This window comes from Arvicanthis niloticus, chromosome 10 (genome assembly GCF_011762505.2).
Source record: "Arvicanthis niloticus isolate mArvNil1 chromosome 10, mArvNil1.pat.X, whole genome shotgun sequence".
Classification (NCBI taxonomy): domain Eukaryota; kingdom Metazoa; phylum Chordata; class Mammalia; order Rodentia; family Muridae; genus Arvicanthis; species Arvicanthis niloticus.
This window is the reverse complement of record NC_047667.1, coordinates 38,047,463-38,061,196: the sequence shown is the minus strand read 5'-3', so window position 1 is coordinate 38,061,196 and position 13,734 is coordinate 38,047,463. Positions and strand designations below refer to the sequence as shown.

The window sequence follows — 13,734 nt, the reverse complement described above, 5'->3', positions numbered from 1 at the left end:
CTGTCCACCTGGCCACAGCCTTTGTGACAGTGAGCCTCCAAGTTGTATGGAGACTAAAGATTTCTGAGTGATAAGTCTGTCATTCTTTTATTTACTCTGAAAGGTTGGTTAGCCATCTACAGATAACTCCCCCATCTCTGTTTGCAAGTGTATTGATTGCATTTTTTGGATCTCGTCTAGTCTAGACGTCCAGTCACTTATCTCTGTTGAGTTGACATGCAGTGGAGGAACTATGTTCAAAGCATGGAGAGCTAGCTGTACTCTCACAGAAGAACATCACACTTTTAAAATAGTCATATTTGACATATGAAGAACACAGTGACCGAGAAAATGCTCCTTTCGATCATTGTTTGATTACAATATGCTTCTCTAATGGAAGTGACTTATCCCTTTAATTTATGACAGCTCACCAATTATGTGCCCCTTTCAGTGCACTGATTACCCATCTCCAGGGCAGGTATTGTGTAGATCTCAGATATCTAAATATCAGAGGAAATTCCCTGAGGTGCCATTAACCTAGCTGCATTTCCAGACCCAGTCATGGCAATGGCATCCCATTGAACTAGAGGTTTGACATTAAAGGAGGGTCCTATCACGTCCCAGCTCTCAGGTATTAGGTATGTTAATCACTTCACCTATTTTATCTTTAGCCAATAAATACTGTCTGTGTTTTTTGTCTCTGAAATTAGGAGAAAGCTTTAAGAACATTTTCTTAGTGTCTGTCTTCCATAAAGGGTATAAACAGATTACACAAAAAAGAATTGTTTTCTGGTTTGCTCTGATAGATAGGGGTCCTGGAAGGGCTTTTAACCTTACATCACTTATAAACTAAAGGAAACTCACCATTGTTAAGTGCTCACTATTCATCAAGTGTGGGACCAGCAGTACTGTATCTGTCATTTCCTATAATTCTTTCAGTGGACTGGTACTGTGCCTACATAGTTGGTTTTGCCTGGGTTGTTAAAGAAATGGGCCTCACGAGCCTTGCTGGCTCATGATAATAGGTGACTATTCTACTTTTGTGTGTGTGTGACTTCTTGGTAAGAAGTTCTCATTCAGCATTCAAAAATATAGGGACTTTTAAATATTTGAGGATTAATGCTCATTTGTGATTTCTAGTTCCTCCAAAAATACAGCATGGAAATAGACACATAAAAGTCCAAGTCGGCCAGAGAGCAGACATCCCATGCAATACCCATGGGTCTCCTCCTCCTGTGATCACCTGGTTTAAAAATGGAAGGCCCATGGTATTTGATGGAGTGCAACATTCTAGTAGCCCAGACGGAGCGCTGAGCATCGAGCAGGCTTCGATCTCAGATGCAGGAATATATACATGTGCTGTCACGAACATAGCCGGAAGTGATGAAGCAGAGGTCACATTGCATGTCCAAGGTGGGTTTTGGCATAAGAAACATGTCTGGTTGGGTGAGGCTGAGGAGTGGAACAAGACCCCTGAGCTCTACACAGGCCATGCAATCATGCTTCCCTTTAGGGGGATTTCTACGTAGAACTTTAGCTTTAAAGGGAACATTAACCAGAAGCAACCACATGATTAGCTAAGCCAGAATGACGTTTTTATGTTTACTTTTGAAACTAAAGTCCCTGGTGTATAGAATGAAGAGGTCCTAGGTAATGGCCCACCCAGTGTTTCTGGTTTGAGAGAAACTGCAGCTGGAGCGAGCTGGAGTAGTGTTTCATCTCATACCTCACCTCAACTGATCCCTGAGAGGTCACGGCTCACTGCTTCGCTATAGTTGTTGGCTTTATTTTGAGGTTTGTTAGGCATGTTGGGCCCAATATCTGTCATGGTTTAGGCAATGGTGGTGACACTGTGACCCAAAGTCCCTGCTTTCTTGAACTATTCTAGTGTGAATAGACATAAAGTAAGCAAAGAAAGAAACAAGGTTCGTCAAAGAACAGTGGGTAAATTAAAATAGGATCACTGTTCTGGGAACTGGGTTGGATTGCTAGGTGGGAATTCTCTAATTCTCTAAAGAAGTAGGATTTAAGTGAGAGCTTACTGGCTGGCAGGAACTAATCACTGGATGTTTTCTGTCTCACCCTGACAAAGAGAATGCCAGTACAAAGGCAGGAACTTAGGTCAGTGGGGTATAGTAATTAGCACAACACTTAGAACTTAATACGTCACAGTTCTTGGGGAATGAAGGTCTGAGATGTAAGTAAGCAGCTTGCTTAGCTCATTTATTCACTCAACAAATCTTACTAAGTGTCTATGTTCAGAGTCAAAGGAGATAGACATTTTTAATATTCTCGTAAATCTCGGAGGTACATAATTACAGACTCTATACACAGGATGTGTAGAATATTAATCCAAATGGGACTGTATTTCATAATAGTATACCTATAAGAAACCTATTAAAATGGGTAAGAGAGTGCAATGGCTTGCGTGGGAATGTAAGGATATGAAGATACAGATATGGGGACATATACAGTGCTCCATGATTGAACAGCAGACATGTCCGTAGGGGAATCAGAAAGGCAGAAAATCACTAAGTGACCAAATAAGGGAACCAGAAGGAAAGCCAGACACGATGCATTTGTTTTTCTACTAGAACCACCCACAGTGGAAGACCTGCAACCTCCTTTTAACACTCCATTCCAAGAAAGGTTGGCCAATCAGCGCATTGAATTTCCATGCCCTGCAAAAGGTATGTAACACTCTGGGACACAGGCATAGGTACCAGCTTGTAATATGTGATATGACTCCAGCATTCTTCATTCACTCAAAATATCATACTTGTAAATTTCCACCTGCCAATACTTCTTATAATGTTTAAACACAATTCAAAGCCTTGTTTCAAACAAGGCTTTGAATCGGTACTTTTTCCTCTTTCATGCTTTATTTCTCTCACAAAAAGGCTTTCCCAACCCTTTAAGCTTACTTAATCTAAGACTCTTCAAGACAGTTCAAGGCTTTTCCACTACTTTTTATTTCATTCTTTCTGGAAGGGTTTTCTTTTTTAAAAGTCACAGTAGAGCTATTTGCAATTTTCCCTATTAGTGTTAATCAATAAGGATGCAAATTAGGGCCATCACCCATCTGAGGCAATTTTATTTTAATCTTTTTAAGTCATTTATTTATTTGTTTATTTATTTATTTACTTTACAACCCTATTGCAACCCTCTTTCCTCCTCTCCTCCCAGTCCCACTCTTACAAATCCTTCCACCCACTGCCATCTCCCCTTCTTCTCAGAGTAGGGGAAGTACCACCCCACCTGGGACATCTGGTTCCAGAAGAACTATACACATCCTTTCCCACTGAGGCCCAATCTTGCAGTCCAGTTAGTGGAAGGGGATCCAATAGTGGGCAACAGAGTCAGAGTCAGCCTCGGCTCCAATTCTTAGGGAACCCACATGAAGACCAAGCTTCAAGTCTGCCACAAATGTATAGGGGGCCTAGGTCTAGCCCCTGTGTGTTCTTTGGTTGGTGGTTCATTTTTTGTGAGCATCAAGGTGCCAGGTTAGTTGACTCTGTAGGTCTTCTTGTGTTGTTCTTCACTCCTCCAGCTGGCTCAGTTCTGTACCCAACTCTTCCACAAACAAGACTCCCTGAGCTCTGCCTGATGTTTAGCTGTTGGTCTTTGCATGTGTTTCCATCTGCTGCTGGATGAGTTCTCCTGAGAGGCCTCATCCAGCACAGATTGAATTCTTTTTTTCTGGGTCTACCTACACTGGTAATTCTGGGACTGGGTCATATGTAACACGTTTCTCAGTGGTTTTTTACAAACCACGTCTTTTCTTGAATACTACCATGTTTTCAGCCAGGAGCTGGTCCAGTCCCTCTCCACAGCAGGGATGAGAAAGGGCCGTTATCTTGGCCATCTCTTCTCTGGGTACCAAGCACCCATGTTTAAAGACAATCTCTGACACAGACATCCATCTACAATAGCTCCAACTCGCCTTGTGCTAGTCCTGACAAACTCCAAGTAGGGTTCTTTGCATAACCTCCTGCCTCTGGCAGGAGGGCTCCAGGCAGTTGCCAGCATCGATGTCCTCATGTGTATGTTTTCTTAGTGGTCTCTGGAGGTGGCAGCAGTCAAGGCCTTAGGAGCTGCCTGTGTTTAATAGCAAATGCTCAACTCTTTTGTAGGTATTTATCTCCAGTATTTGAAGAAAGATGTCTTTAGCAGATTTTTCAGACATCTGTAAACATAGCAGTAACAATTCTCAGAGCCATAGGGGACTAGAGAGGCAAGACATGGAGAAGAGGCATTCTTCAGAAGAGTGTGGGTTCCTGTAGGTCCTGTGGTGTCTGCTGCTGGTAGAGCCTACCTGTGGCACAGCTACTCCTCAGTCTGCCTACACCTTTGCTATCAACCCAGCTTTCTTGACTTTCCATCTTCACAAAGGAACCGTGTGTTCTTTGGTTCTCTAGTCATCTGGACTATATCATTCTTGAGTAGATTCAAAAGTAGCTACATGATTTTTTCATTGTGTTATTATTATTGTTGTTGTTCTTGTTGTTGTTCTTGTTGTTCTTGGTGTGTGTGTGTGAACAATTTTGAGGAGTCAATTCTCTCTTTCCACTGTAGATTCTAGAGATCAAAGTCAGTCATCAGACTTCACAGCAAGGGCTTTTAGCCAGTGAGCCATCTCATTGCCAACTTTCTGTTGTCTTTGCTATAAATTTCATCTTGATAGTAGTTATCCTAGTAATTTTAAATAAAAGGTAGTGCTCTGTTTTCTTTCTTTTTGCCTGTTCATTTACCTTTTATGGGTTACTTCAGTAAATGTTAACCTCGAAGTCTGACTGATATCCACAAAGAAAAGGTGACTGGAGTTGATCAGCTTTACTATATTTTCACATTAGTGGAAATCTCTCACTGACCGAGATGAAATATGTTGGTCTTTTCATTTTCCCCTTATAAATACACCTTCCATAATCACTTCAATATGACATTCATTAGTGTTGAGTTTAGTTTCACTGGCACATTGCATATATTTCTGTCATCTTTTTGGGCTTATCCTGGATTGCACATCCTACTTTTAAAAAGTTGATTGTCTTAGTTTTGGTTGCTAACAACATCTTATGAAATCCTATTGGTTTTGTTTGATGTGCTTTGTCTTTAGTATAGAAAGTGTTTAGAATAGTGCCTTTTACATTTTTTGCTAAACAACACATTCACAACACAGCCACTGATTTTCTGTTTGTTAAATCCCCTTTGGCTTTATTATATATTCAATAGTTTTTATTATTTAGACCTTTAAGCACGTGACTTCCATTTATTCTGCTATCCATAAGTAAATCCGGGAAAATATTTTTTTCTCATCGCATTGTCAACTTTTTTTAAAGAATTGAACTCTTGTCTTTTGATGAACAGATAAAATATTGAAAAGAGTATATATCTATGCTAGATAGAGCCTTTTCCAAGTAACTATAGGCCACAGATTGTGTTCTATTTGTTGGGCGGCTTCCTGGTGTATTCCTGTAACAATGCCATGCTTTGCTGTCTTTACTTCACTCCTCATTTCCCTACATATCTTGTCAATTTGATGATTGCACATATTTTTCACTCTGACTCACCACTGTAGTGAACTCACCACAAAACAAAAATGTTTTGTTTATAGTCTGAGTTTTCTGATTAGATGCAACTTTGATCAACTAGAAGCCACAGGTCTGATCAGGAATTGGAATTATTAACTAACTACCATTAACTGTAGTCTGTTCACTTTTATCTTGAAAGTGGCACAGGGCCTCAGAATACACATTATAGTCATAGCAGGAATCTATCTGTTCTGAACGTATTTTTTTTTTTAACATTTTTAGGTACTCCTAAACCAACCATCAAGTGGTTACACAATGGTAGAGAGGTGACAGGGCAAGAACCTGGTGTTTCTATCTTGGAAGATGGCGCACTGTTGGTAATCGCTTCTGTCACACCACACAACAATGGCGAGTATATCTGTGTGGCTGTCAACGAAGCTGGGACCACAGAAAGAAAATACAACCTCAAAGTTCACGGTAAATAAGGATTAAAACACTAAAGCCAAATAGCTAAAAGTATGACTATTTTCAGTTTTTTCATATTTAAGTCCTTTAATCAATATATTATTACTTAATACTAATATGAATGAATTAATATCAAACAGAAGGTGGGAAACTGGTTTGTATTTTTCCTTGTTCAACATTTCATGCAATTTTTAGTTGAGACTTTACATCCCTCACAATTTAAAGAGGAGATAAAGATGCAGCGTGAAAACCTTTTTTCTCTGGTAAGTCATTCACATACCTTCTTCAGAGCAAAACAGTTTCACATACTCAGGTGGCATAACTTCTCAGAGATTTCCCTAGGACAAAAAAGTATGAATTCTGTATAAAAAGAATGGAGATGATAGAATATTATACCCACTCTCTGTACCTCATCTATTTCATTGAACAATTTATAGTATGAATTATTCTAGGTCTTTAACTGTTATCTATAACATCTCTCTGAATGAGTTCAGAAGATTTGTTTAACCTTTGTCTACTAATGTATTAGCATTATATAATTAGTATTGTACTAATGTATTTGTAATGTAATAAGTATTCATATTGTTATCAGTTTTTTACAACTATTTAAACTTTCAAATAAAATTTTGTACCTGTATCGTTTTGTGGGAGTATGTAAATTTTAGGTTTTGGTGACTACGGTTTTTATGGACACTGAGTGCTAGTCACTCCCACCGTCAAGTAGTAAGTGCTACATTGCTTAAACAAATCTCCTAAGACTTTTAATATGTCAAATAATTCTTCCTTAAAGTTATCCTAAGTGCCATCCTGAACTTAAAAGCCTGCCATAAAACACATCATTACGTTGGGATTTTTATTTGTAAATGTGTTGGCTGGCAGTTCTCGTTTATAAGAAAGCTCATGTTTGCATACGACTACTTTTTCTATCCTTTCTTACCTTCGAAGTTTCTCTAAACGGCTTTGTGGAGACACTTGGAGATCCTGTTGATCACAAGACTATCCAGTCATGATTTCTCTCTTTTGCAGTTCCACCAGTAATTAAAGACCAAGAACATATGACCAATGTGTCTGTGTTGGTAAACCAACTAGCCAGCCTCTACTGTGAAGTAGATGGAACTCCGCCCCCTGTCATAATGTGGTATAAGGATGACGTGCAGGTAAATAAAGACAGCCAAAAGTGCACAATCCTCTGCCTCTGTACCTGGAATAAAATCTTCGGTTATGAATGTCTTCATAGCGATAACAAACGCTGCTTTTCTGTTCTCATTGTGGAGCTTTATTAGCTTTGGAAGTAACAGTCCTTTGTCTCATGCAGGTGACAGAAAGCAGCACTGTTCAGTTAGTGAACAATGGAAAGATTCTAAAACTCTTTAAGGTGTCTGCAGAGGATGCGGGGAGATATTCCTGCAAAGCAATTAATATTGCAGGCACCTCTCAGAAGGACTTTAATGTCAGTATACTAGGTAAGGAAAAACCTCTTTTCAAAATAAACCTACATGTTACATGCATTTCTTACTGTCTGCCAAAATAAAGCTATAAAATAAATTGATAGGAGAAATACCATTTGCATCATTCTTTTAGTAGGTTGTTTTACATTTTAGATATTTAAAATGTAAAGATGACTCTGACTCACATATCCCAAGGTACTATGAACTTAAAAGTGACACGGTGTATGTTAAGAGACTTCTCTAGACAGTAGCTACGTAGAGAGGTGGTTATTTATATACATAGGTAGCTGTGAGATATGGTACAATGCATTATGATGTGTACATCTCCTGAAGTTAGCAGGATGCTTGAACTAGAGCAGGCCATGCATCTATTTTCAGTTAATTCTAATTAATTTAATTACTGGAGCCTAATCAACCCTGGTTGCAATCGAGGGAAGAGAATGTGATGGGCATTTCTGGCAGGAAGGGAATTCTGAAAGTGAGTTACCCCTATGCTAGATTATAATACAAGTAATTTTAACTGCTGTCATTAGTTTAGTTTTCAGTTAGTAAAACTATATTCGACATTATAAGTTCACTGTGTGATCAATAAGTTTCTCTCCTTTCAATGTTTTGTTATCAATCTAGGCATGTAATTTGTGTTTTTAGTGAAAGTGAAGCCTAGAAGTGATATGGTCATAAAAATTTGTATTTTTCAATACAAAATATCAAAATAGTCATTGGTATCTTTCAGTTTATTTTGATCAAAAGATCAAAAAAGACTAAGGTAGACATGACACACTAGGTAGAATATGATGTGCAGGAGACTGATATTGCCCATGTCATTCATCATTCATTGTAAGTGTGCAGCAGTAATGCATTGGATCATATGAACTTCAAGGCTCAACTCCATTACATGAGTTTTGCTCTTGATTTACTATGCCTCAAAATGACTTCTGTTCTATCATGTTTGTAGGTAATTGTCCTGCTAACAAAATTTCATAGAAATATCCCTGGATTTTAAGTTAACATTTGGGTGCACAATGTAATGTGAATGAGATTTCTCATGAGATGTTTTGTGTCTGACATTAAACTCTTGCTGAAATACTTTGATAAGCACTCACTGCCTGCTTCTTCCCCACATTTTTGTGCTAAATCATATGTATTATGATAAAATGTCTCTGTTCAAGTTCCACCCAGCATACTAGGTGCCAGCTCCCCAAGTGAAGTCTCAGTTGCTCTTAACCACAACATTACCCTGCAATGCCCTGTTAGAGGCACGCCCTTCCCGACTATTCACTGGTTCAAGGATGGCAAGTGAGTATCTTGTCTGTATTTGTTCAAGGGTATAATTTATAAGAAACAGATATATCAATGTGTAGTACCTACCCCCTTATTCATCACCTTATTAATACATTATTTAATGAAAGAGAAACAATGTTGCTTTTTAAAAGTAACATTTTAATAAACAATCTTCCAGTTATCTTGTCCAATTTTCAAATAACAAAGTTCTTTATAAATTTGGAGAGTTTATTATAGAAATAGATTATTTTATAATTATTGCACACCAAAATTCTCTGCACATGTATCATCATAAAATCTGATTCCAATGAGGAGCTACTTCTGCTTTTACATGAGATTGAGCTATTGAGAAGTATGCTTGCAAGAATGTAATGAATACATAGACTCTGTCTGAATGAAGTGGGAAGTACAGACAGGAATTGCACTTTTTACACTGCAAGCCTAAGGAAGAGCATTGCCCACACTGTAAAGGCTACAGTGTCCTATAGTGGTTCAGAGGTTACTTTGCATAGTATAGCTACAGTGTGCTATAATCTCTGGCTGAGGAGAAGGAATCTAAGAACTTGGTAGCATAGTCTAGATTGGCCATGTATGAAATATAGAAATTCATTTACACTTCCAAGAAATCACTGAGACACCATAGAACAAATGAATTAGGACTGTAGATGGGCAATCTGAAATACAATCACACAATAAGCACTAAAAGATTCTCATCCTCAACACTCTGATGAATATAAATAGAATATAATTTTGTTTCTCACGGGTCTTTTTTAACAAGCAAAGGTTTGCAATTACCGAGTGTTGTCTGGATATGGGAAGTTAGAATACAGTCCTGGAGAGACTATAAAGCCCTATCTTTAGGGACAATTTGATGATGTGTTTTAAAATTGTAACGCTCAGCTGCTGCGCTGCAGGAGTCACGCCTCCATTCTACAAGACTAAAGCAAACAATGCATGTCCAGCAGGAGGCACATTTGTTGATATTCTCTGCAATGCTACCGGTGGCAGATGAATGAAAACGGGACAATGCTAGACCTTAGGAGATAGATAACACATAATGCCGGGATATTCCACTTCAAGTAACCCACAACTACCAGACAGAGCACCAGGGAATGCAGGAGAATAGCACAGTGTCATTTACATTAAAGCTTAGGTTTCTTCGGGGATACATTGAGGAATAAAAATTGTTTAGTGAAAACAAATGGATAAAAACCAAACCAATTGGGACAAGAAGTCAGGAAAAAGTCACATTAGTGACAGTACATCAAGAATGATTTTTCAATACTAACACTTAGGCTTATTTGTTAAAGTTTTGTGTTACCTTTATAATTAATAACTAATAAAATGCCCAAATTTTATGGATTTAAGTAACATATTATCAAATGTTCACTCTTTTAAAAAAACATCTCCAAATGCACTACACCAGTGGTGTGTGACTTTTTGGAGGATCCAATGGACCCTTTGGCACCCTTTGACCCTTCGGACCCTTTAGAAACTAAAAATGGACCTATGAAATAATTTTTTTCTAGATCTTTATTTTTGGGAGATCCTAACATTGAACTCTCAGACAGAGGACAGAATTTACATCTGAGAAATGCACGGAGAAGTGACAAGGGACGCTACCAATGTACCGTGTCCAGTGCAGCAGGCAAGCAAACCAAGGATATCAAACTCACTGTTTATGGTGAGTGTGACTTTTCTCATGCTGATACCATTATAAATACTTCAATTACAAATTGACAACTGAAGTTTATTCTACTGTTCATTGTCTTTTTTTTTCTCCATAATGAATACTTAGGAATGTTATGCAAGTAAAGATAAGGTGTCTACCTTTATATTTTAAACTTTTACAATGCATTCAGTTTTTAATGCAATTTATCCTTAGCTGTGGATTTATTAAAATTATTTAGAAATTTTAATATGGTAAACCTTTCCCTAGTTATTTGGTATAAGCATAAATCAAATACTTGTGTCCTTTAAGTGTTAAAAAAAAAACTTTGAAAATATGCAGATATGTGCCACAACATCCAGCTCCAATCTAGCTTGATAATTAACTGCATTTAAAAAGCAGACTTTTAAAATATATGTGTCTGTTTCAAGTTTTAGTACCTCTCTTGCATCAAAGAAATTATATTTAAAGCAGATTTTTAAAAATCATTTATGTGTAAAAATGGAAGCCTGTTGGGGAAATCTGTCATGAAAAGACATGTCCTCTATAAAAGTTCCATCACTGGAAGAGTAGCTGTATAGATGCCAAGTTAAACACAAATGTTATCACCATCATTGCCTGCCTACCAGAGCCAGCCACTGAAACAACAAACACAGCATCTCCCCAAGCCGCTGTACTGTTGCCAGCATCTCTCATGAATAGTGTAGAGCTTCAATAAGATTCCTATTTCTGTGGGACTTGGGATTTATTCTCTTTGAATCCTCATGTTCATGCTGTGTGATGCCCTCGGGCACTCAGAAGAGAGAGCTTCTGGGGTTGTCTGATTGAAAGACAATACTGTATTGAGAAGTTCTGAGTATTGTAATTCAGGAAACAATACCCTTCCTTTTCTAGCAAGCTGCTCTGTGCCTTCAATCAGGTAGACTTGAGGTTACTTTATTTCGTTTGTGAAAATGTAAATAACATGAATTAAAAAAACACAAATACTATACTTTAGGTAACTGAGAATAATGTGTACGTAGATTTTAAATTAAGAGAATCTTTCAGCCTAAAATGGATTTGTTTCCTTTATTTACATGCTAATATCTTCACATGAGGAATATTACAGGCTAATGATCTTGATTACTCTTCAAAACTTGGTGATAAGACCCTGTTCCTGAAGACACCTCATATTTGATTCATAGAACATGGAGGAATCAATCTGGTGCTAACTTGGGAGCCTCATCCTTCCTGGCTGTCTTTTATGATACTGGAAGCTGCTATGCATGATTCTAAAGGGGAAAAAATGAATTGTCAATGTCACCAGTTGTGAACCCTGCCAGCTACATTAACAACTAGTCTCACAAGATATGTTTGATGTGTGACAGTGATACAAACATGGGAGTAACCAGCCACTCTCTATTTCTGTTTGGATCTAAGGCTTACTCCATGAGACAGAACCCAAAACCATACCTATTATTATTCTGCTAAATGGACGTAGTATTAAAACATGCTCTTTAACCCTCTTCATATAAACTCCTATTTACAATAGATGACAATTAATAAAGAAACCTTCAATAGGTTAACCTGTGGAGAATACAGACGGTGGAGTGCTCAGGACTAAATGAGATGTATATATCATACTCTTCCACACAAGACTCAGAAATCGTCCATGAAGAGAGGGAGGCAGATTGTAAATACCAGAGGTGGTGAACAGCTTCCAGAGACTGTGTTTTATGTGTAGAATAGAGCAGTTGCATGTATGAATTCACAGCGGTTTTGACAACATACATGGACCTTCACAAGTTCAAGGCAGACAAAATCTCAGTATAGCGCTTGGGAGATGGAGGCAAAATTATTCAAGAGGGCTAGTTTTTTTCTGGTATTCAAATTGATAGTAAATGTTGATATATTATTGATGATTGGTAATGAGATTTTATATGAGGCATCTTTGAAGTTGTGATTCTCATACAATAGATAGGTTCTGCTCAATACTGATATTTACTTTCTTAACATGATTTTTATTAATACATTCATTTCCAGGAAGCATTTATAATATTTGCTTTTTAGCATGCCATTACAAATGGGAAATTAATTCTAGTGGAAAACTATATGGAAGATTCTGTTTCACGGATAAATAGGGATGTCTGGGATGTGGAAACATGAACCTCTATCAAACATTGATAGAATTGTTGTTTAGATTTAGAAGATAAAATAAAAATGTGGGTGAATAAAGGTGTCGGTTCTCATGTGAATCTTTGACAGACTGAGAAATGTGTTAAGTAGCCTTACACTACTTGAGTCTGAAAGAATCAAATAACTGCTACATTATTAATTTTGCATATTTAGTGTCTTGCATTTTAATTTGAAATTGAAATCAATGAAAAAAACACTATTCAAAACGAAACAAATGTTCAAAGCTCTTCAATACTTGGTAACAGTATTTAAACGTAACTCTTCTCATTGAGAGAGAGAAAAAAAGGAAATTTAGTCTCTTCCCTGAACTTAACAAACGAAACATCACCAATGCTAAGGCATGCAGCTGCTATAAGCCTGGGTATTCAGTTCTGCTTCTCAGGAGAATCACAGGATTAGTGGTGTTCATGTCAGTAACAACAAATAAAACACACTATTGGCACCAGGGACTCATTAACACAGCCATTCTGCACAAAGGACTTGCTGAGAATAATACAGTCACGGCACACAGATGTTCAAACGTCACATCTCCAAGCTCTGCAACTTCACTAATTCTTTTTCTTGCTTCCATTTATTTTTTTTTTTTTTTAACCATTATCAGTTGTGACAAGTCTTAGCAAGTTCTAATTCAGACAGTGTTGCTTGGCATTCCCTGAGGATGTTTTTTAATCAATATTTGTTCTGCATAGATTGCTCTTAGCGACTAATCTTTCACTTGGCCAAACTTTGCATTGACTCCCCAGATAAGCCAGGACAGCTTAGTAACCATAATATCTGTCATTATGTCAAAGGCAAGAATAGTCAACAGAATAAGTTGCCCTTTAAAACTGAGTATTCATAACGCCCCTAGAGTCATCAGGTCCCCTGTCATTCTCATTGAAGACCTGACAATCATCAACTGACTTTCTCTGGATGTATCTCCTCAGCTCGCTCTCTCTCTCTCTCTCTCTCTCTCTCTCTCTCTCTCTCTCTCTCTCTCTTGAGAATTTATCTATTTTCAAATAATTTTTTACATTTATTAAATGTATTAAAGTATTTTATTCACATTCCAAATGTCACCCCCTTCCCAGTTCTTCCTCCCAGAGTTCTTGACCCCATCCCCTCTCCCCTTTGCCTCTGAAAGAGTGCTCCTCCACACCCCACCCAACTATTTCCCTTCCCCCACCCCAGAATTCCCCTTTCCTGGGGT

General features: G+C 37.8%; 1 protein-coding gene across 1 annotated transcript in view; it reads left to right on the top strand.

Moving 5' to 3' along the window:
• Hmcn1 (hemicentin 1) overlaps positions 1 to 13,734 on the top strand; it is a 417,178-nt gene that overhangs the window by 232,141 nt on the left and 171,303 nt on the right. The window contains exons 24-30 of the mRNA XM_034513608.2: positions 1,120 to 1,392; positions 2,574 to 2,669; positions 5,790 to 5,984; positions 6,999 to 7,129; positions 7,288 to 7,435; positions 8,590 to 8,716; positions 10,231 to 10,385. Coding sequence (XP_034369499.1) covers positions 1,120 to 1,392; positions 2,574 to 2,669; positions 5,790 to 5,984; positions 6,999 to 7,129; positions 7,288 to 7,435; positions 8,590 to 8,716; positions 10,231 to 10,385 — 1,125 coding nt within the window. The remainder of the gene's footprint in view (positions 1 to 1,119; positions 1,393 to 2,573; positions 2,670 to 5,789; positions 5,985 to 6,998; positions 7,130 to 7,287; positions 7,436 to 8,589; positions 8,717 to 10,230; positions 10,386 to 13,734) is intronic.